Raw genomic sequence first — 22,252 nt, 5'->3', positions numbered from 1 at the left:
TTATCTCTCTGGCAGTCTGACCATGAAAGAAATATCAGACAAATCCAACTGGGGAACTTTCCTCAAAGGAAAGTCTCAGAAATGATCAAAACCAAAGGGACCAAAGGAGTCATGTCTAATAAACGTAATCTAGTACCCTGGATAGAAAAGGACACTAGAGAAAACTGAGGAAATCTCAATAAAATATGGGCTTTAGTTAAAATAATGTAGCAACACTGGCCCAACTGTTGTGACAAATGTACCATACTAATGTAGGATGTTAACAACAGGGAAAACTGGGTATGGGTATACAGGAACTTTCTATACTGTTATTTGCAATAATTCTGTACATTTAGAACTGTGCTAAAATAAAACTTCCTTTAAAAAAATAAGATGCTTGGGATTAGAAAGGAAATTATTTATACTGAAAAGTTATTTTTAAAAAGCAAACTTGCAATGTAGTATCTGTGCTTCTTTATTAATGCATTAAATAACAGTATTTCCAGGCAGGCCTAATTGTGGTAATTTCCATGATGGACGTAAACAGTACTTTAAGCTAGCTATAAATAAATATATGAAACTACCTAAGATTACTATAGTGACAGTCAAATATACGGCTAAAGTTTATAGCCTACAGTTGAAACTGAGATATGCTAAATCTTATTTAGAGTTCAGTAAAAATAAAGATATAATTTGTTTTTTCCTATCCAAGTTCAAGACTACTGAACTCTACCCATAGATTGCAGGTTAAGAATCATCCTCTAAAGAAAAGAGAAAATAAGCATGCTGACCCTTGAACAACACAGGTTTGAACTGCGTGGGTCCACTTATATGTGGATTTAAAAAAAAAATATATGCACAATACTATAAATGTATTTTCCTTATGATTTTCTTAACATCTGCCCTTCTCTAGCTTACTTTATCATAATACAGTATATAACACATATACAAAGTATGTGTTCTGTTTTATTAGGGATAAGGCTTCTGGTCAATGATAGGGTATTAGTAGTTTTTGAGGAGTCAAAAGTTATCTGCAGATTTTCGACGATGTGTGAGGGGGTATCAGCACCCCTACCCCCATGTCAAGGGTTGACTGTACTAACACTAAATGGACACTCCATTGCAGGATCTCTAATAGTGAGGACACATACTTCATCCCATTAATCTCTCACAACAAACCCATTCCACAGATAAGGCAACAGGTACAGATTTGAAACCTCAGTCTATTGCTCAGCAGCTGTCATCTTTGACAAACCACTGTAAACTACTCTAGGCTTATATTTTCAACCTAGGTTTATATTTCAGTCATCATTGGCAATTGATGATAATAAGAGATCTTTATTATGTAAGGATTGAAAAACTGCTTGCAGCCTTTTGAGCAAAATGTCAAACATTATTCATGCAATTTCTTTAATTTGGAGTTTTATTTTTAAGTTGTAAATTTTCCCTTAGCAACGTTCACGGAGGGTCTTTTGAAATATTTTTTTTGTTAGTTTTAGTTGATTCTTTAAATAACAAGAGATTTGCTCTAGAGAAGGATTTTATCTTTCTTTGGAAGAAGCCAAAACCATCTCCATTTAAGGACACATAAGCAGCTGCTGCACTACATTTTAGTTACCCATAAGAAAGTGAAACAGGAGGAGCTCACTCTGCTATAAACATTTAAAAAAAATTTAACAAATAGCTCCTCCAGAATTACAGAAGAGATTTAAAAATTGGAATTTGCAGGTGTGTTGATTTAAGAAAATGTAATATGTAGTATAAACAAAAAATCAGAGAAAACAGGAAAATGATGCCTCGCTTTTCCAAAGAATTTTTTTCCCAGTTCTATTCTTATAGATAAACTGTTTTAGGAAGCTCAAATACCATTCCATTTACTAAAATTTTATTTGTATAGTAATTTTCATGAAAACAATTGCTGCATTAAGTGAGGCAATCTTTTTAGAAACTTTATGCACCTTAAATGTAAAACAAAATGCACTTATTTTCAAGAAAGCATCATTAACTAGAATGCCACTGATTAGGAATCTGTGATTATTTCATTTTTACTGTAAAGTTACTTTTGATATTGTCTCCACTTATTAAAATTTTATTAAGATTTATGGTAGTAAAAAAAGATTTTAAGGTAGTTTAACACTGTTGTTAAATAAAAAATCTTAAATACTGAAATTTGTAAATTGCAACTATTCTTGGGGTAATATATATCAGTTTAAACATTATAATTATTGTTCATAAATATATTGTTAAAGCTCTACCTGAAGAAAATACAAATTAATTAAATACATGTATCAGTTCTTACATTATATTATAAAACTAATTTTTTAAACTGAAAACATTAGCCTGGTCTCCTCACACACACATCCTTTCCCATATACATATATGAAGACAGAGAACAAAATAAAACAGTAAAAGATATAAAACTTGATTCTGTGAAAATATTTAATTGCTGTATTGTTAGAAGCTAACAGTATGAAACTGCAGTATTAAAGCAACAGCAGCGACAATACAATGAAAGTTATTTGACTAAGCCAATAATATTCTCACTCATTAAAATTCCATATATCTATTTTAGTTCTTCAACATTATCACCATCAGTACACAATTATTTCTAAGCCTGAAGATTCATGAATCTTTAAAGGGAGCTTTCTACCACCCCAAACTTTTTTTTTTCATTTATCTCCCATACACTTTTAAAAATTACAAGCAAAAAAATGTGGCACAAAGTGTTAATGACCTTTCCATACTCAAAGTAAGATAAGTGACATTCTAAAAAGTTTGGTTGTGATAAGACTATGGCTAACCAATCAAAACTTCAGAATTCTTATATGACATCATAAGACCTCCCTAGAACACTTTTCCTCCTACACCTACTTCAATTGTTGCCATAAGTCTGGTAACAGAGTCAGAAAACTTTCTAACTAAACACCGATAAGACTTCATACAACTCACAATACTTTATATTGTAATCATCACAAGAGCCAAGGTAAGAAATAGATTTCATTAATTTTGGTAATTCTTGTTTTCCAGAATTCAAAATTACTAAACTTTTTCAAGAGTTAACCATGTTTTGTAAATTTCAGTTCAAAGTTAATAAAATGTGTGATATGACAAAAACTTTAATTTCTAAATAAATGCCTGTTTGGTGACAGTAAGAGCAAGACTTAACTTTGAAATAATAAGGGTCGCATCATCTTTGACCTTGGTTAGTGGTTTGTCATTTTAATTTGACTTTCATTTTTGCTTCTGAAAAGTGGATTTTTCCAATTAAAATATCTTTCAATTATGTAACTATATTTGGTGGTAATGGAGATCTTATTCCTTCAAGCAAAAACAATGGCTACATCTTGTTATCTGTTACTGTGCTGAAAAACAGGGTAGGACTGGGCTTCTATTTACATCTGTGATACTATGAACAGTCGTGTGATTGTACAACATGCACACTGCTGGCATGATTATTCCAATATTATCAGTATGATTCTTTACAATAAATATTTAACAGAACTTTTTAAAATATAAAACAAACTAATTTTAAAATGCATTTGAAGACTTTTTCCCTCTCTATAAAGTCCACTCAACTTTTAACACTTCTAAAAATAATTCTAAGATTTAATAAATTCAATTACTTACATGAAATCAAGCTTGGAAATTTTAAAACATCCATTAAAAACACATGTAAAATCTTTGTAAAGTTAGAGAATACTAATTTGGCACTTTTAAAAAATAAAGACACATTATTTTGGCAGAACATTCCTAAATATCTCATTTTAGTGAATCTGATAAAATGTTTATTCTGCCTATTAATGAATATACTGTTACCAGTTACTATCCTCCATGGTTTCTCATTATCCTCTCCTGCATTTGTAAGGGGCGGGGCGGGGGGGACAACAAGGGAGAAGGAAACTTTTCAAATGCCCAGAGATGAAGATGATACATTTTATGACTTGTCTGAATTCCACTTACTCTTGATGTTACAGTCCTCAGTTTAATATACAAAATGTGTCTTCATTCTTAAATCTCTATCAGTCAGGACATAGAGAACCACATCAATTTTATCTCATTTCTATTTTCATATGTATGTCAAAATAAAATTTATCTCTGGAATTCTAAGCTCCTATGATATTAACTCTATTGCTTTTTACAGAAAAGGACTTTGTAATTCCACAAGCAGCTTTCCTTAAGACATGCGAAAACATTTCTAATTTTTGCCTACCACTGAGATACTGTAACCACTTCTCAATATCTTTATATTCATAAAATGTATTTCCTTTGGTATCACATGAAAGTCACTTGGTGCAGGTGTTTTATATACATATTTATGCATTTTTACTCAAATACCTATCAAATTACATTCTCACACTTGAAATGGGATATTCATGAGCTCTTTTATGGTATAAGAACTTCACATCACATATTGCTCCAAAAAGTTGATAATTTCTAGAAAGAGCACAAATTCTGCTATTAAAGTTCTTCAATAAATAATGTATACAGGCTAATAAAAATTACAGTGACAGCTCTTCAAATTTCAAACAGAAATACCCTAGTGGCAGACTAGCCCCAACTAGTTTATCTCTATCATAGGATGAAATTTAAGCATTGTCTTTGTTTTAAGAAGACAGGAGGTTTAAAACTTAAGTGTTAAAAAAAGAGAGAGATAAAATAAAATGGAAGAAATATGAAGGATGTTTATGAAAAACTGATTGTTTTAAAAACATGTGAAAGAGCTAAAGTACTTGCTTTACTAAGAAGTCAGTCACTGCCATTTCCTAAAACTCAAGTATCAAAATTATTTTAACAACATTTTAGTGGAAATAATATTCCACTAATATTCTTTAAGGAAAATAATATTCCAGAGAAAAAACTTGTATTTGGTTACGTATTTTTATGTATTATTTCTTAATCTCACTAATAAGTTGGAGATAGAATAGTCATATAAACAAAGTATTTGTAAAAATAAAAATTGTATAAAAGTATAAAAATTTTAATGATTATGCAATATATTATGTAATGTGTTAGATCATGTAACATATTAAATTTTTAAGTAAAAATTAAATGTAAAGATTAGATAACTCTCTAAGTTAGACTGTATATTTATTACCAGTCCTAGAAATAGTCATTTAGAATTTCCTTCTTTACTCCTGTACAATCTTCTAAATGTACTAGTATATACAAAAATTTCATTTGATTCTTTTAACTCCCTGTATGTTTGACACTGCATCTCTTACAATTTCGGAAACAGATGCATAAAGGTGAACTGCAAGGTCACAGAGCTAGGAAATGGTGGTGGCCTTGGCTGAAGCCAAGATTTTAGAACTCTAAACCACATGCACATCACATCCACTGATGAACATGGCTTAAAAATACATCAAGACATTGGCAAAGCAAAATAAACTGAAAGTCCTCAAATAATGTTAGTGGTACTCTAAATGCAAAGTTAGAGGACACAGACCTCTGTATTTTAATTTAAAACCACTCCATTTCATTTAAAGCTAATTTATACATGCGGTGTTATGTCCTTAATAATCTATATAATAGTCTCCTGATCACTTATAAGGACAGAGATAGAAGAAAGTTATAGATGTCCTTGTTATTAAGCAATAGACCATGGAAAGCAAAACTCAAAATAACTGCACAGGCTTTAAAAAACAATATAACATACTACAATCAACATCTCCTTTTATTTAGTTTCTTTCCTAAAATTCATGTCTTTAATCTATTTAGCTTTGATTGTCTAAAAATTAGGTTAACTTCTCAAAACTTTTCACAAAAACCACACTTTTGTACTTTATTCCAATTCCAATATTAAATCCTTACTTCAATTTCACTTTTGGCTTCCCCACATTCTATCACTTAAAATACTCTACCCCATTTAAGTGCTTGGACAGAGGAATCTTGCTTTGTTATTTATGCTATGAAAATGACTTTCATCTAAACTGTGAATGAAAAATGCTGATCAGAGTAGCAAAGGAATAAACCTAAAGGTTAAAAATCAAGGAAATAATCTTTCTAAATTACAATTACCTAAATCAGGTAATAATACATAGTCTCTTTGAACACGTCCAGAAATTATACTTCAATGTTCTTACCCTATCTAATTCTGAAGCATGTGTTACCAAATAAACACAATAAAGTGAAGCCAGGGCCTACAGCTCCACCCCAGTATACTCATAGTCTACTGAGGACCTCTAGTGATTTTTAAACTGTACTCCACCTTCAGGTCTTTCAAAAAAAAAAAAAAAAGACCAATTCACTTATTAGTGGGGATTTATTTAACTAGCGTTCATTTTTCCTTCAAACTTCTCCCCTGCATTCTCTTCCCACATCTTTTTCCCCAAAAGAAGACTCTGAAGTCTCAATGACTACAGAGTAAAATAAGTCTGTAATTAATAAATTAATTTTAACATAATAAATAGATAAATTAAGACAAGCCTATAGACAAAACAGGAACAGCAATGCAACAATTTCAAAGAGAAAAATCTCTTTATGCTATTGTTTAATGAATTTTCCTCAAGGCAGAGCTTTACAGCAAGGAAAATATTTCATTATGGAGTCAATTTAGGGGTTGAGAATATATTGATTTTTATGTTTACACAATTCTTTCCATAACCAGGCAGAAGCAGCCTGAAGATTCTTTCAAATAGCCAGTGTGGACCAACAAAGTTCTGGATATTGCTGCCAAAGCAACTTCAAATAAAACTTTCAAGTTTAGTATTAGGCAATCTCAAAAGGAAAATTGTGGGACGCCTGGGTTTATTCATGAGAGACACAGAGAGAGAGAGGCAGACACAGGCAGAGGGAGAAGCAGGCTCCACACAGGGAGCCCGATATGGGATTCGATCCCAGGACTCCAGGATCACGCCCTGTGCTGAAGGCAGGCGCTAAATCACTGAGCCACCCAGGGATCCCCTAAATATTTTTGAAAAAAGGAAAATTATTCTACCAAATAGAAATTCTGGTGGATACCCACAGACTGATAATAAATCTATGATGAACTGTCCTGACTTAATTCAACAAATCAAAAAAAAATTGCATACACAATCACTTTCAGATATCTGCGAAAAGGACAGTAAATAGTAAGAATAAATAAAACCCCAAAATACTCTTAATAATAGATAGGTCCTATATACCCAAACCTAAAGAAAATTCTAATCTTTTGAACCAATTAAATGAAAAAAAATTCTAAAAGTATCTGTCGGACTCTAGTATTGGACCAGTTAATACACATTAGTAATACACATTACTTGAATTTACTAGGAAAATATGTCTACATTTACTAAAAGTAAGCAGCCAAAAATAAAAAGGGAATAAAATTCTGAATTCTATAAATAATCTCAGGAATTTATGGTTTCAGGAGAGAAAGTACCCCCAAAAAACTGAAGTTCAGAAAGTTATGCAAAGCACTGAAAGTACTTAAGTTATAGGTAAGGATTGCTACTTATCATATACTGCATTGTTAAGGTTTCAATTTCCTAGCAAGTCATAAAGCAGACCACCGAAAGTTTTCCAAAGTCTACTGAGACTGAGATTTGTTTTGCATAAGAATTCATCCGACATTACATTAAGAAATAGGATTCACCACAAAGTGAGAGCCCTAGCAGAAGCTGATACAGTACCTCCCACCCAAACTGTTGCCGACCATGGCACGCTGTATTAGTTGAAAGATTAAGAGTTCCCTGTGGTTTGTCTCTTCCCTTCCTCCACATCAAAAAACAGAATATTATCTTGAATTTGATCAGACAGTATTTACTTCCCAATTTCATTTCTGAGCAAATGAAGCAGACAATGAAAAGACTTTATAAATCCTACACATAATAGTATTCTTCCATCTCTCCAAAAATTAAAATAATCCTAGATCCCACAGTATACAAAATACTCTATGGGTACTTTTCTGCCTGTTTACATGTGACTCAAGGGACAGGAATCTGGCACTTCTACAACCAGTCCCTATCAAAGAATCTTTCATATTTTTAATATCCTGATTCTATAGACTGAGTGATGAATTAACTTTTAAAGTGCCCTTACTCCTCCTGTCACAAACAACTAATCTATGCATTTCCTTTAAAAGGGTAGTAGTAGGGGGACGCCTGGGTGACTCAGGGGTTTGGCGCCTGCCTTCGGCCCAGGGCATGATCCTGGAAACCCGGGATTGAGTCCCACATCAGGCTCCCTGCATGGAGCCTGCTTCCCCCTCTGCCTGTGTCTCTGCCTCTCTCTCTTTCTCTTTCTCATGAATAAATAAAATCTTTAAAAATTTTTTTAAAAATAAAAGGGGAGGTAGGAATAATTTCCATCTCCATCAGTGCTCTGCCAGATACAAGTTCAAAACCTACCAATACAATCTATTTATGATTATCCCAAAAGAATACTCTATTATCACCAGATAAAATGAATATAAAGTGAAACTACTTATTTTGAGGCTTTCCATCAAATATTGCTACTAACAGCTTGGCCCTAAGGAAGGGAGGAAAAGAAAAAGACTGTAGGAGTTCTAAATTCAAAGAATGCTACTAGAGCAGAGAAAAGAATGATAAACACCGGGCAACCATGCCATAAGTTAATGATGCAGTGAAGGCCACAGACAATTCCAAAGAGTTGATATATGATATGAAGACCCATCTTATATGGATGAATTCTGGTTTAATTATTATACAGATTTTGGAAGTTCAGTAGAATCAGGACTCAACATATTTCAGAGTTTGCACTGTAAAGTAAGTTGGGCCCAATAAATTGAAAGCATACTACTAACATTTCAGCATGTAAAGCAGATTTGTTCTTGGTGTTAGTGTAAGATTATAAAGTGGCTAAAGATCAGTTTAAATAATAACATATATCTAAGTTTGACAAGAAACCACACTATTTTTGGTTATTGTCTTTATATTCTATTTGTTTCCACAAACAAACTATCCTTTTTCAGTAAGAGTTGGCTGTTAAAGTATCATGAGATCATCTCTAAAGTATATTTGTCATACTTCCATCAGTAGAGAGTTTATCTCCCTAGGGTGTACCTCTTCATACTTCACAAACACCAAATATACCTATCTGTATAGGGTCTCTTTCAGGTTAATGTTAATATTAACAGCAATTTATCTAAGCTGTAATCCTCTAAGGCTCATTTCCCTTATCTGTAATAGAGACTTGAGAAGAATATTGAAGATTATGTGTTCAACCATCAAATTCTGTTACCCTAACTGGTTAGTTAATCTGTTAAGTCACAGCACCATCTTTGATCATTAACAATTTTCTAAAACTATTAAAGTAAATCATAAGAATCCCTTATTCAACTTCACTGATTTTTCAAATAATAACAACTATGCACTGCATACCAGAATGCAAAATAAATGTGTGGTTCCCTATACTCATGAACTAGATGTCTACCTGGGGGCAAGGACAAATGAATCAAAATTACAGCACAGCCTGATTGCCCTCCTGATATAGGTAACATGGAAACCAGCGGAGGTGATAACCAATTTTACCTTAATGAGTAATGGAAAGTTTCATTAGGAAGTGATATTTAAACTGGGCCTTAAGGATCAACTGAAGTTTGCCTGGCAATGAATCAAAGGTAGAGCGGACTGTGGGGGAAGGGGGAGGGTAGACATTCCAGACAGAGCCAGAACAACATGTGCAAAAGACAGAATCAAAAAAGGCAATGAAGTATTTATGGAAAGGTGACATGTTTCATGTGACTCAAGTCCCACTCATCAAAGTGTCAGGATAGGGAACTCTTGCATATAGCTTCAAGATGCACAACTAGCCAGCTTCCGCCTTTTCCATGTTTTATCTCACAGTAATTTTTAGAATCAGAACTTTTAGACGATTTAAGTCATGAAACTTCACAAAATGTAAGTTCAAATAGGAATGACCAATGCTAGTTCTTATTCCTTTCTTGACTCTACTGTTATACATTCTCACATAAACAACTAGTCAATTACACAAAAGGGGGATTACACAAAAAATAGGGATATCCCCCACAGTTAAATGATAGAATTCATTAGAACATGCAAATATAAGCAGAAAAAACTTAAAGGATGCATTTTCTTAAAGAATAAACTGTAAAAAAAAAAAACTATTTCTACAGTAGTTTCTCTGAGGAATTCAGACAAAAGTAATTACATTAAATAAACACATTTATGCTGCCATTTCCCACCAAGTAGCAGAGGTATTATAAATTAAATATAATTTATAAATTAACAGCCAGTTGTATTAGACAGTTGTATTAGACAATTCAGAATATATGCTACAGACATACATATGCTAGAGAAACACCAGTTGTTACCAACTCTTTAAGAGAATGAAGTTTTATACAAGTTAGCTATTTGGGTCTCCTCACTACAGACCAATACTAGGAAGCAGGCCAGAGTCTCCAGCCAAATGAAAGCCCAGTTTAGTATATAATTCGAGCTTCACAGAGCCAAACTACAGAATCTAACACCCACAGACAGGGCTTCTTTGTAAACCTAAATGCCTAGTTGTCACTGATAACACTGGAAATACATCTTCCCTCTCCCATTTTTTAAGTTCTCCCCTCTGCTCTCCTTAGCACTAGTCTCACTCGGAAATGGAGCTGACCGGTTGAGCTGGGCTTTCATGGACTGTACAGAGATTAGGGAAAAAATGAAATTTGGATACTGGGAAAGGTGGTAACATTTTCATCAACAATGATATATCAATAAATGTTAACAGCCATTATCTCTGGGCAGTTAGTAATGGGTTTTTTAAATTCCATTTCGATTTTTTGTTTCAAAACTTATATAGAAATATCTTAATTGACAATAAAAAAAAACCCAAATCTTAGTAACTATTATCTCTGAGGTTAATTTACAGTTAATTTCTAATCTCTAATTTTTCTATAATAATGCATTGTTTTATTCTGTCTCATTTATTACCAGAAATAATTAGGCAAAATAACTCAGGGAAAGCTCTTAAAGAAATAACATGAAACCACTGCTCTTGAGTACAGGTCATTTCTAAATAGAAACTGTCTGTGGTATACAGCAAGATAACGGTAATATTTTTTTAGACTTATTTATTTATTTTAGGGGAAAGGCAGAGAGAGAGAGAGAGAGACTTAAGCAGACTCTGAGCTGAGCACACAGCCTGATGAGGGGCTATGTCTCATGACTCTGAGATCATGTACTGAGCTAAAACCAAGAATCAGGTGCTTAACCGACTGTGCCACCCAGGCCCCGAGATAATAATTCTATTATTATGCTTTCTGAGTCATTCTTCAGTACTTAATATCAAGTCTCATTAAAATGCTACTCAAAATAGCATATTCTACAAAGCTATAGAATAATAAAAAGGAATGACAAACATTTGAATCTGTAATTTTGATAAAATACTTTTCATTTAACTATTTTATTTTGGACTAAAATCAACATCTGGAAAACAATTTCTTACGCATTTGTTTTTATGAGATTTTCTCTGAAGCCATTAATACACTAATGTTCACAACAATTATGCTCATAGAGAAATAGTCTTTTTTTTTAAAAAAAAAGATTTTATTTATTTATTCATAGAGGCACAGAGAGAGAGAAAGAGGCAGAGACACAGGCAGAAAAGAGAAGCAGGCTCCATGCAACAAGCCTGATGTGGGACTCGATCCTGGGTCTCCAGGACCACACCCTGGGCTGCAGGCTGCGCTAAAGCGCTGCGCCACCAGAGCTGCCCTAGAGAAATAGTCTTAATGAAACTATATGTTAGAACTTTTGCTCAAGGGAATAGTCCAAAATGAGTTGCACCCTAAACCAAACTACACTTCTAGCCATTTTGAGAGAAGGAGGCAAAATATTGAAGTTATTACACTCCAAACACAAGATAAGACATCATGGTGACCCTCATCAAAAAAGAATACAGAGATAATTTGATGTCACAAATACAAATAATATTAAGGAAGATGAATTAATACAAAATTGTATTTTTACCTGTTCAGAGAATAGGTTACACACATGATCCTAACCCAGTCATTATTTTTATATTCCAGGCTACCTAAAAGAAGAGAGTGGTTGCGCTCACATTCGGCCGCCAGCTTTTTACCTTTCTCTTCACCATTTAAAACTTGAGACTTCCTGCTTTCCTGGGGTCATGGATAAAGTCCAATACCTCACTCGCTCTGCTATTAGAAGAGCTTCAACCATTGAAATGCCTCAACAAGCACGTCAAAATCTTCAGAACCTATTTATAAATTTCTGTCTCATTTTAATATGTCTCTTGTTGATCTGCATCATTGTGATGCTTCTCTGAAGTTCTGCTGCAATCTCCAGTGATGCAACTTGTCACCATCAACTTAATATCTGCCATCCCATGAAGAAGGGAAAATAATACTATATAACAGACCACTTCTAAGTAGCAGATTTTACTTGTGAAAAGGTCAAGATTCAGAACAAAAGAAATTATTAACAAATGTCTTCATCTGTGGAATTTTTGTAAACATGAAAAGAGCTTTATTTTCAAAAATTAACTTCAAAATGACTATAGGTGTGCATAATGTAATTGCTGAATTCCTCAACAAAGCTTGTAAAAGTTTCTATGCCAAATTTTTTCTGAGGGTAAAGTAGGAGTTTAGTTTTAAAACTGCTCTGCTAACCAGTTCACTTCACATATAAAGCATTAGCTTCACTATTTGAGCTAAATATTTATATTGTACTGTAAATGCCTATGTAATGTTTATTAAGATTTTTCAAGTCTTCACTAAGTATGAAAATAATCATCCAAATGAAGAGTCATCATTTGAAATAGCCTACTGATTCCTTATATCTGTTATCTTTATCATTCAGAAGTCTTTCTAGTAATAGTAACTCTCATAACCTACATTTTGAAATATAAATTGTATTCTTTCTCTGTACAACACTAACATCTTTTTTTAAGTTTATGAGAATCAAGTAGGAAAAAATAAGACCATACTCTTACATAAATAAAATTTCTCTTAACTTTTTCAAAGAATTACAGAGTTGTAGTGTATGAAGGCAAACCATAAATCTGCTCTCTGTAGTACATTATGATCAAGAGACAAAAACAATTGGTTAATTTAACAGGTGAGAGTATGATTAGCCATAATTACTAATATACTAACAGAACAGAGTCTAACGTAAGGCACTGTAGTTGATCATCTAAGTACATAACTTACCACATTATGTCTTTGAAATCATGAAATCTTAAGACTTTAGAATGATTTTATAGATTGTCTTCTATTCTTAACCTCATATTTAATATAGGCAAAGAAAAGAATTTTAAAAATAAAAGGAAAAATACTCTTTCAAGCATTAAAAAAATAAAATTTGGGGTTCCCCAATATTAATTCCTTGATCATATTTTGACATGAACTTTTTGTCCTACTGTTTATAACAAGATATAGCTATTTTCCTTAATCTATCAACCAAATGTTCAATACCTATTTGGTAGGCGATCCTACCATGCTAAATTATAAACCCAGTAATGTTAATCTACAGTTTTTTCCTTAAATACATTTTCAATTTCCCCTCTGATCATTTAAAAATATCTTCTAACTCATAATAGAAGTAAAAATTGGTATTGGAAAATATATTCACCAAAATTTGGTAATTTAACTTGATTCTGTTTAAAATTAGGTTTAAAGTGGTTTATACCTATACTGCATAATCCAGTAATTTTAACTTCAAGACATATTACTAATATAGCAACTACTAAGAGAATAAAGAACATATTATTTACTGTATTATTTGTGGAAATGTGGCTACTAAAAGAATTTGAAAAGTCAGTACTGATCTTGGTTTATATAGTACAAGTGCTGCTAACAGATTAGTAAAGGAGACACTGCTTTTGGATTTTTTTCTGGGTACCTGACAGGTAATGGGGATGGGCAGGGGAATAATTTTGGTTCACAGATACCTGAGGAACAGAGGGAAAAGAATCTCATACCAACAGGGAGACTTCTTCAGCAAAGCCTCATCTAATACCAAATAGAACACTTATAGATAGTAAGCAATATATTCAACATTACCAGTTATTAGTAATTATTTGTGAAAGAAGTAACCAAGTTCTATAACTAGCTGCACTGATGTAATAAGTGGGAAATCTGAAATACTAAATTCTATTCCTTTCATTTTAATGTTCATTATTACTTATATCAACACCAAACTATAAAATGTGAAGCTATGGGTTATTTCCCTAAGTAAAATAGATATATAAGTTTTTGTTTTTCATTCTGCCTTCAATAGAAATTAAAACCTTTTTCTTGAAGATTACAGAATACTAGAACTCAGATTATAATGTAGAACAAAAACCTAACCTTTAAACGGAAAATATTTATTGTTTATCATTATATGTAAAGAATAAGATATAATAAGACAATGTATTTAAAAACTTTAAATACCAAATATTCTTTCTACTGTAGAATAAATTCTACTAATCTTAATTTACAGGGTACTAAAAATGAACTCATTTTTAAATGTTTAATGTTGCCTTTTATATACTTTAGTTGGTTCAAAATGTTTATTTAATGCAAATCACCTATATTAAAAAAAGAACCTTCTTGAACTCAGTGAAATGGCTCTTTAATACACCTCATGATTGATATGACCATAAAACAATCATTATAAGCAGTTTTGATTTTATAGAATGTTTTCAGTGACTCTTCTCAAAATATGATCAAGATTTCCTCTTATAGACACAAGAGGGCAGACCTACATAAAACAATGAATTTTCTACTATTTTAGATTTTACTTCCACTTTATTTTTTAATCTTTTGGTAAAGTGAGAAAACTATAAATTTTCAAAAAATATTTGCTCTTCTCCTAAGTAACAGCACAACTTTAAGATGTATAGAATTATATGCCAATACTATGTAGAAAGTTAAAAGCCTAAAAGAAAGTCCAACATATTACTAATTTATTAAAGCACGTATACAAAAACCAATTATATGCTTTCTAACCACCTAATGCTGTATCATAATGTCACATCCTATCCATTTAGTGTCATAGGGTTCACATCTTTCAATACAGTTATATCTTTTTATACAGAAAAAAAAGACAAAAATAAGAAAACTTTCTTTTTAGAGTATGCAATAGAATATATAAAACATTCTCGGTTTAAAAATGTTTTCATTCTTTTATCATATTAGACAAAAACCAAGTCCTATAAGTCATTTTATCAAATTTTTATTTACACTTTTGATTTATATAAATTTCTCACCAAAATATGTTGAAATCATTAGGTGCAAATATTTTGGCTGATCAAGCCCCATCATGATTTAAATGGGGTACAAAATTTTATTTTTCTCTTTTTAATGACTGCAACCCAGAACTTAGTAACATCCTAGGAAATAAAAGAGAAAAAAGGACAAACAACTTCATCAATAAAGAGACCATTTCTTCACAACTGCCTGAAAGATGCGCTGTGAGCTTACAGGACCTCCAATGGATACTGCTGTGTGTTGAGGGACACACTTTCCATTCCCCTTCCCTACCCCTCTACTCCCCCAAGAAAAGAAATAAAAGAGGGACATGGTACAGGAAACAACAGATGCTGGTAAGAAAGTAAACACAGGGGGAACCCCCTTTTACTCTTGGTAGGAATGCAAGCTAGTGCAGCCACTCTGGAAAATAGTATAGAGGTTCCTCAAAAAGCTGAAAATAGGGCAGCCCTGGTGGCTCAGCGGTTTGGCGCCACCTTCAGCCCAGGGTGTGATCCTGGAGACCTGGGATCAAGTCCCACATAGGGCTCCCTCTGCCTGCTTCTCTGGGAGAGAAGCCTGCTTCTCCCTCTGCCTGTGTCTCTGACTCTCCCTCTCTCTCTCTCTCTCTCTCTCTCTCCCCCTCTCTCTCTCTCTGTCTCTCATGAATAAATAAATAAAATCTTAAAAAAAAAAAAGCTGAAAATAGAGCTACCCTATGACCCAGCAAGTACACTACTAGAGATTTACCCAAAGGATATAACATAGTGATCTGAAAGTGCACCTGCACCCCAATGTTTATAGCAGCAATGTCCACAATAGCCAAACTACAGAAAGAAACCAGATATCCAACATCAGATTAATGGATAAAGAAGAGATGGTATGTATACACACAAACACACACACACAATGGAATACTACTCAGCCATCAAAATAAATAAAATCTTGTCATTCACAACGTGAATTGAACTAGAGGGTACTATGCTAAGTGAAATAAGTTAAGCAGAGAAAGACAATTATCATATCATCTCACTTATATGTGAAATTTAAGAAATAAAACAGAAAATCATAGGGGAAGAGAGGAAAAAAGACGAAATTAGAGACAGACAAACCATAAGAGACTCAATCACTGGAAACAAACTGAGGGTCTCTGGAGGGGTAGAGGTAGGGGTAGGGTGGGGTAACTGGGTGATGGACATTAAGGAGGGCATGTGATGTAATGGAGCACTAGGGTAGTCTATAAAATTGATGAATCACTGACCTCTACTTCTGTAACTAACAGTACATTATATGTTAATTCATTGAATTTAAATACTTTTGAAAAAGAGGGACATGGTAAGGGATACATTCTTGCCAAAGAGAAGACAAGACTGTTATCTGTCCTTCTCTTCTGTCATAGTCCTTCTTTGAGTCAGAGAGCTTTTGGGGAGGGTGGGAGAAGAGGGGGTGACACTGAACAAAGGAAAGACTCAAAGACAGTTTGCACATGGAGGTCTATATTCTAACCATCTGAAGGCAACAGAAGGCCTCTCTTCATTCACAAAAGAAAATGTTTCAGAGTAGAACACTACCTGCACTCTAGCTGAGTTAGTGAAATCATGGGAATCAAGGAACAGCATGAGCATGAGACTCTGAGGCTGACTCAATAATTATTCCTAAGAAGAGCAAAACTTCCACATTATCATATTAATCTTTGGAGGGAGAAAAGCTAGGAAAGCAACTCTGCAGATCAAATGAGATGAAACACTAGAGAGCTACAAAGTTCTATATAAAGCTATGGTGGTGTTAGACTGTGACTCTCAGCCAAATTCCTTTCCTTAGTTGTAAAAAGAGGGGTTTCTTTCATGGTGAGAGTTTAGCAGTTATGCTTGAAAATCATACACATTCTCACAATTTATCAGATGGGCTGATCCTTATTATAGCTCCTCTGTTACATAAAAATTAGACTAAAAGGAAGTCAAGTTTTTAAAGTCTTTAGAAACAACTAAGATGAGAACTTTTATAATAAAGACAGCAGTTGGAAGCTCCAAGGAGAAGGTATTTAAGAATTTTTTCCTGTAGCAGTCCAAGAAGGGAATGTGAAGAGATCATTTAAACATAGCAACTGAAGTATCTAAGTTTTCTTTACCTGGTTTTATCTTTCTACCACAACACTTAGGAGCACTACAAAGAGACGATCCCAAACACGGTTCATCAAAAAGTAGGACATCCCAGGGTGTGTGCAAATGGCCTCTAGTAGCCTTCTTCCTGTACCATGTACTAGGGAGAAAATTTAAAAATAAATTTGGGGCCACCTGGATGGCTTAGTGGGTTAAGCATTTGCCTTCAGCTCAGGTCATGATCCCAGGGTTCTGGGATCGAGTCCTGAATCAGGCTCCCTGTCTGACAGGGAGTCTGCTTCTCCTTCTATCCCTCCCCCTTGTTTGTGCACTTGCTCTCTGTCTCTGTCTCTAATGCAATCAATCAATCAATCAATCAATCATTTGGCTCCATAGTGTATCTCTAAGCTTCCTATCCTGTCTGCATTGCTTCAAGGTTGGGAAAAACTTCATTTACAAGAGAAGGTTTTCCAAGCAGAATGAAAGAAATTAGTACTTACTCCTTTAAATTCATCCAATTTTCTCAGTTACCTTTCTATCACATCTACTTCAAGGTGGAATAGTATTATTCAGCACCCCATGGACAACTACAGTTCTGTACAAAAATACCAACTGGAGAAAAAAAACCGCCTGATCTCTCTTCTCCTATAATCACAAAGCATTTGAGAACTAAAATGTAACAGTATTTTAAAAATTAGGTATCCAATCTTTCAATCACTTAAACTGATAAATCACAAATCTGGTTAAATTGCTCTTTTCTGGGACGCCTGGGTGGCTCAGCAGTTGGGCATCCGCCTTTGGTTCAGGGTGTGATCCCCAGATCCGGAATCAAGTCCCGCATCAGGCTCCTTGCAGGGAGCCTGCTTCTCCCTCGGCCTGTGTCTCTGCCTCTCTCTGTCTCTCATGAATAAATAAATAAAATCTTAAAAAAATAAAATAAAATAAATTTCTCTTTTCTGATTTGTAATTCAGACATCATAATAATGCTTGTTTGGTTATGCGGTTTTTATACATAATAAATATTGTTCAGTACTGTGCCCCACACAAGAATAAGGAAGGCACATGAGATGAGTTAAGGATTCCCCTATGAATGTAGCACATTGGGGTGCATATATGTTTCAGGACTCAGAGTTATAAAGTTCCTAGATCAGTGATCTCCTTACTCTTTCATAGAATATATTCCTTTAATCTTTACTATTTTTTATTAGTAATAGTAATGAATAGTAATTTTAAATATTTTCTCTAAGAAAAATTTTACAATTTCTGAAAGCATTAGTTTCAGAAATTTCTGGTAGTAAAAATTGGATGGTAAGATTTACAAAAATTTCTACAGATAATTGCTTCCCCAGCTAAAATGAGTTATGGAAATGATCTTGGAATAGAAAATGTTTCCAGATCAAGAAATGTAGACATTACATGTTACTTTAGGTGCTATGCACCACTTTTGTTTATATGTGGTATTTTATAAAGTGCTTCCTCAGACTGATTAATAAATCTTGATAACCAACTTCATCTTTTTAAAATAAGTACATTTCTGCTTATAAACCTACATACATTTCAGACACCACCAAAACTTTAAAAATGTCTTTAGTTTCCACCTTCTCATTTCATAGATGAACAAATGAGAAGACATGCAGATGGCAAACAGACACATGAAAAGGTTCTCAACATCACTTTCAGGGAAATGCAAGTCAAAACCACAATGAGGTATCACCTGACACCAGTCAGAATGGTCATTATAAAAAAGGCAAGAGATAACAAGTGTTGGCAAGGATGTGGAGAAAAGACAACCCTTGTGCACTATTGGTGGGAATATAAATTGGTGCAACCACTATGGAAAACAGTAATAGGGGGTTCCTCAAAAAATTAAAAATAGTACTATCATATGATCCAGCAGTTCCCCTTCTGGGCATTTATCTGAAAAAATGAAAACACTAACCCAAAAAGATACATGCACTGCCATGTCCACTGCAGCACTATTTACAACAGCCAAGAGATGAAAGCAACCTAAGTGCCCACTGAGAAATAAATGAACAAAGAAAATGTGGTGTATATGTACAAAGGAATATTATTCAGTTGTAACAAGATGAAATCTTGCCATTTGTGACAATATAAATGTACTTTGAGGGCATTATGATAAGTCAAATAAATCCAACAAAGACAAATACTGTATCATCTCATTTATATATAGAATCTTTAAAAAGAAATAAATAACAGAGAATTGACTGGTGGTTGCCAGGGGCTGAAGTGGGCAAAATAGGTGAAGGAAGTCAAAAGATACAAATTTCCAGTTATAAAATAAGTCACAAGAATGTAAGTACAACATGACTATCGTTAATAATACTGTATTATATATCTGCAAGTTGCAAAAAGATAAAATTTTGTAAGTTATCACAAGGAAAAAAATGTACAGTGATGGACATTAAACAGACCAGACTTAGACTTACTGTGATCATTTCACAAAACAAACATATATCAGATCATTATGTTGTAGAACTGAAACTAATGTAATATTCTATGTCCATTATATTTCAATTAAAAAAAGAATAGGAAAAGAAACTGAGGCCCAGAGAAATTAAGTATTAAATGATAGGTAGAAAATCATCCAGATTCTGAATCTTATAGAAACAGAAACATATTCCAAGACTCACACTCCCCAAGTTTATGTTCTATTATATCACACCAGTTCCTCTAACTGCTTCAAATTTCTTTTAACTTAATAAGTTTTGCTTTATTTTTATGCTCACTTAACAAATGAGAAAGAAAGTAAAGACTAAGAAGGTACAAGATTTTTAAGCTTTTCATGTTAATCAGCCTCAAAGATGTTTCAACTTTTGTTTATCAAAACAGTACTTTGGGAGTTTATACCACTTATGCTTAGTAACTTGCAGGGAAAAAAGGAAAGGAAAACAATCTGTGCCTAAGGACACACTGTCCCTATGCTTATAGCAAGTGTGCTACTGTTCTCATAACATCCACTGGAGGGAAGCAAACACTAGATTTTGAACCTTACCTGCATTGGTGTTTCATTTTCTTGTCGAAACTCTTCAATTTGCTGCTGTTGCCAAGGAGCTAAACTGTAAGAATCCTCTGTAGTTCTACTTTCCAAAGGGTTTGTCCGCAACTGCTCCGTAAGCCACATCTGTGTCCTCACAGAAGGCTGAATGGGAACTCCACCTACTGCCTGTTGACCCAGCATTAAATATTTCGGAGGTTCAAAGGCCTCTGCACTTGTCATAATGGGCTTGCTTTCAGGTAAGGCACTGTATGTCATGTCTAAGGTCTGTCTCCTAAGAGTGGAGGAAGAAGCTCTAAAGTCCTCTTTGCTACAGGTCTCAAATTTATATTTGCAGTCCAGAGTTGAAGATCGTTTTTTATTTATTTCCTTGTCCTCTAGCTTAAGCATCTCCATACTATCATGTAAGCAGCTAGGCCCAATTGTTCTTAGTTGTGATGTTAAAACCTTGGCTCTCCCTGTCTTTTCCAAACCACTCCTTGATTCATCAGCATGTACAACGCCACCCTGGTTGCAGTTATCTGGGGCAGTGAGTTTGGATAAAGATGACCATTTCCGGAGGGGCCGGAAGTCCTTCATGTCTAGTGAAGAGTCTTGCTCCCCTCTACTATGGCTTCCCAATGTTTGCATGAGACTTGTACTCCATTTTGAGCCATCTGACATCAATGATTCCCTATGTTTGGAAACTGAAGCACTGGAGTTAGACGGCATGACATGGGCAGTAGGAAGAGCAACCAATGATCGACTAGGCTTAAAAGATAACGTGCCACTTGAAGTTGAATGATCTGGAAAGAGAAAAGATGTCAAATTAGATATAATTAACAGGAAAAAAATGAGGCTAAATGCAAAATGCCACAACAAATATCTGAATTATGGCTTCCCAGCAGAAGTTTCTCAGAGACACTTTATCAAAATGAGGCTATTATTATCATGTCTATCTGAAACAAATGGATACATAATGAAATATATACCCGTTTACCATCTACTTATAAATGACAAACAGCTAAAAATCAGGTTTACAGTCAACCCATTTAATCTAATTATTGAGATTTTTTCTTTTTTTAAGAAAAATCCATCTCCCCACTGAGAGGTTTTTTATTCATTATCTAGCACTGAAGCCTCAGAAAAAGCTCTACTAGAAAATGGTATTTTTCACCATCTTTCCTAAACTGCAAATCCATGCCACATCTAAACATTTTAGCACCTCCCCAAACTCTAATTCAAATCGGAAATATGGGTAAAAGAGATCCTGCAATAATGGAATATAATTAGAAAGCATTCTAGCAATATACTTGCAGAGAGAGCAATTCCTCCATTCCTAGATTCTGTTAAATGGCATCATCAATAGTATGTTTCCCAATCTAGAACTCCTGGAGTCTACTTAGACTGCTATTTTTCTCTGCATGTCACAAAATCCCTAAGTTGTAAAGCTTTCACTTCTGAAATGATGACACAGCTATTGCATTAGGTCAAACCTTTACATATTCTTCTTCTACACACAGTAACAGTTTTAATAGACTCCATGGAAACCCAAAGCACAAATAAAGACCTCTATATTATGAACTTACCATCAAGTGACAAATTATTATCAAATGAATCAAATTAAAATTAAAGATTATAAATCTTTATCAGAGGACACTTCAAAAGGAGATAGCAATCGAAAATGTGAGGGGAAAGGGGTGAGTGGTGAAAGGCAACTTTCACAGTTTATACTTTTCCATACTGTTTGGCTCATACTAGAATTTAGTACTACTTGTAAGGCTTCATAATGTCTTAAAGAAATAATAAAATAATGTGGAAAGAAATGATGAAAAAACCGTATGAAAAATTAGATGAGAAAGAGCAGGTAGACTAATTCAAACAAAGAAAATCCAGTATTTGCACAGAATTTATTCACTTGGAGGTGAAGAAAAAAAATATTACAGATGGAAGAATACAAGCGAAAGTATTAGAGTGACCACTTATCATGTTTAAGCTTCTCATCAACTTGTGCAAAAACTTTTTATACTCAGA

General features: G+C 33.7%; 2 protein-coding genes across 4 annotated transcripts in view; one reads left to right on the top strand and one right to left on the bottom strand.

Annotated features, from left to right (window-relative positions):
- Positions 1-22,252, bottom strand: part of CEP85L (centrosomal protein 85 like) — a 198,408-nt gene that overhangs the window by 87,355 nt on the left and 88,801 nt on the right. For all 3 annotated transcript variants that reach the window (XM_072765356.1, XM_072765367.1, XM_072765351.1), the window contains one exon: positions 20,237-21,024. In XM_072765356.1, coding sequence (XP_072621457.1) covers positions 20,237-20,950 — 714 coding nt within the window. In that variant the 5' untranslated portion in view covers positions 20,951-21,024. The remainder of the gene's footprint in view (positions 1-20,236; positions 21,025-22,252) is intronic.
- Positions 2,846-14,490, top strand: PLN (phospholamban). The gene is made up of 2 exons (XM_026002421.2): positions 2,846-2,962; positions 11,960-14,490. The coding sequence occupies exon 2, from the start codon at positions 12,061-12,063 to the stop codon at positions 12,217-12,219; it is 159 nt and encodes a 52-aa protein (XP_025858206.1). The 5' UTR covers positions 2,846-2,962; positions 11,960-12,060; the 3' UTR covers positions 12,220-14,490.

The sequence above is a fragment of the Vulpes vulpes genome, chromosome 1 (genome assembly GCF_048418805.1).
Source record: "Vulpes vulpes isolate BD-2025 chromosome 1, VulVul3, whole genome shotgun sequence".
Taxonomy (NCBI): Eukaryota; Metazoa; Chordata; class Mammalia; order Carnivora; family Canidae; genus Vulpes; species Vulpes vulpes.
The sequence above is the reverse complement of the archived record's forward strand: the minus strand, read 5'-3'. Positions and strand labels throughout refer to the sequence as shown.

Coding starts and splice junctions, on each gene's coding strand:
- PLN (XM_026002421.2), top strand. CDS start 12,061: ATGGATAAAGTCCAATACCTCACTCGCTCTGCTATTAGAAGAGCTTCA.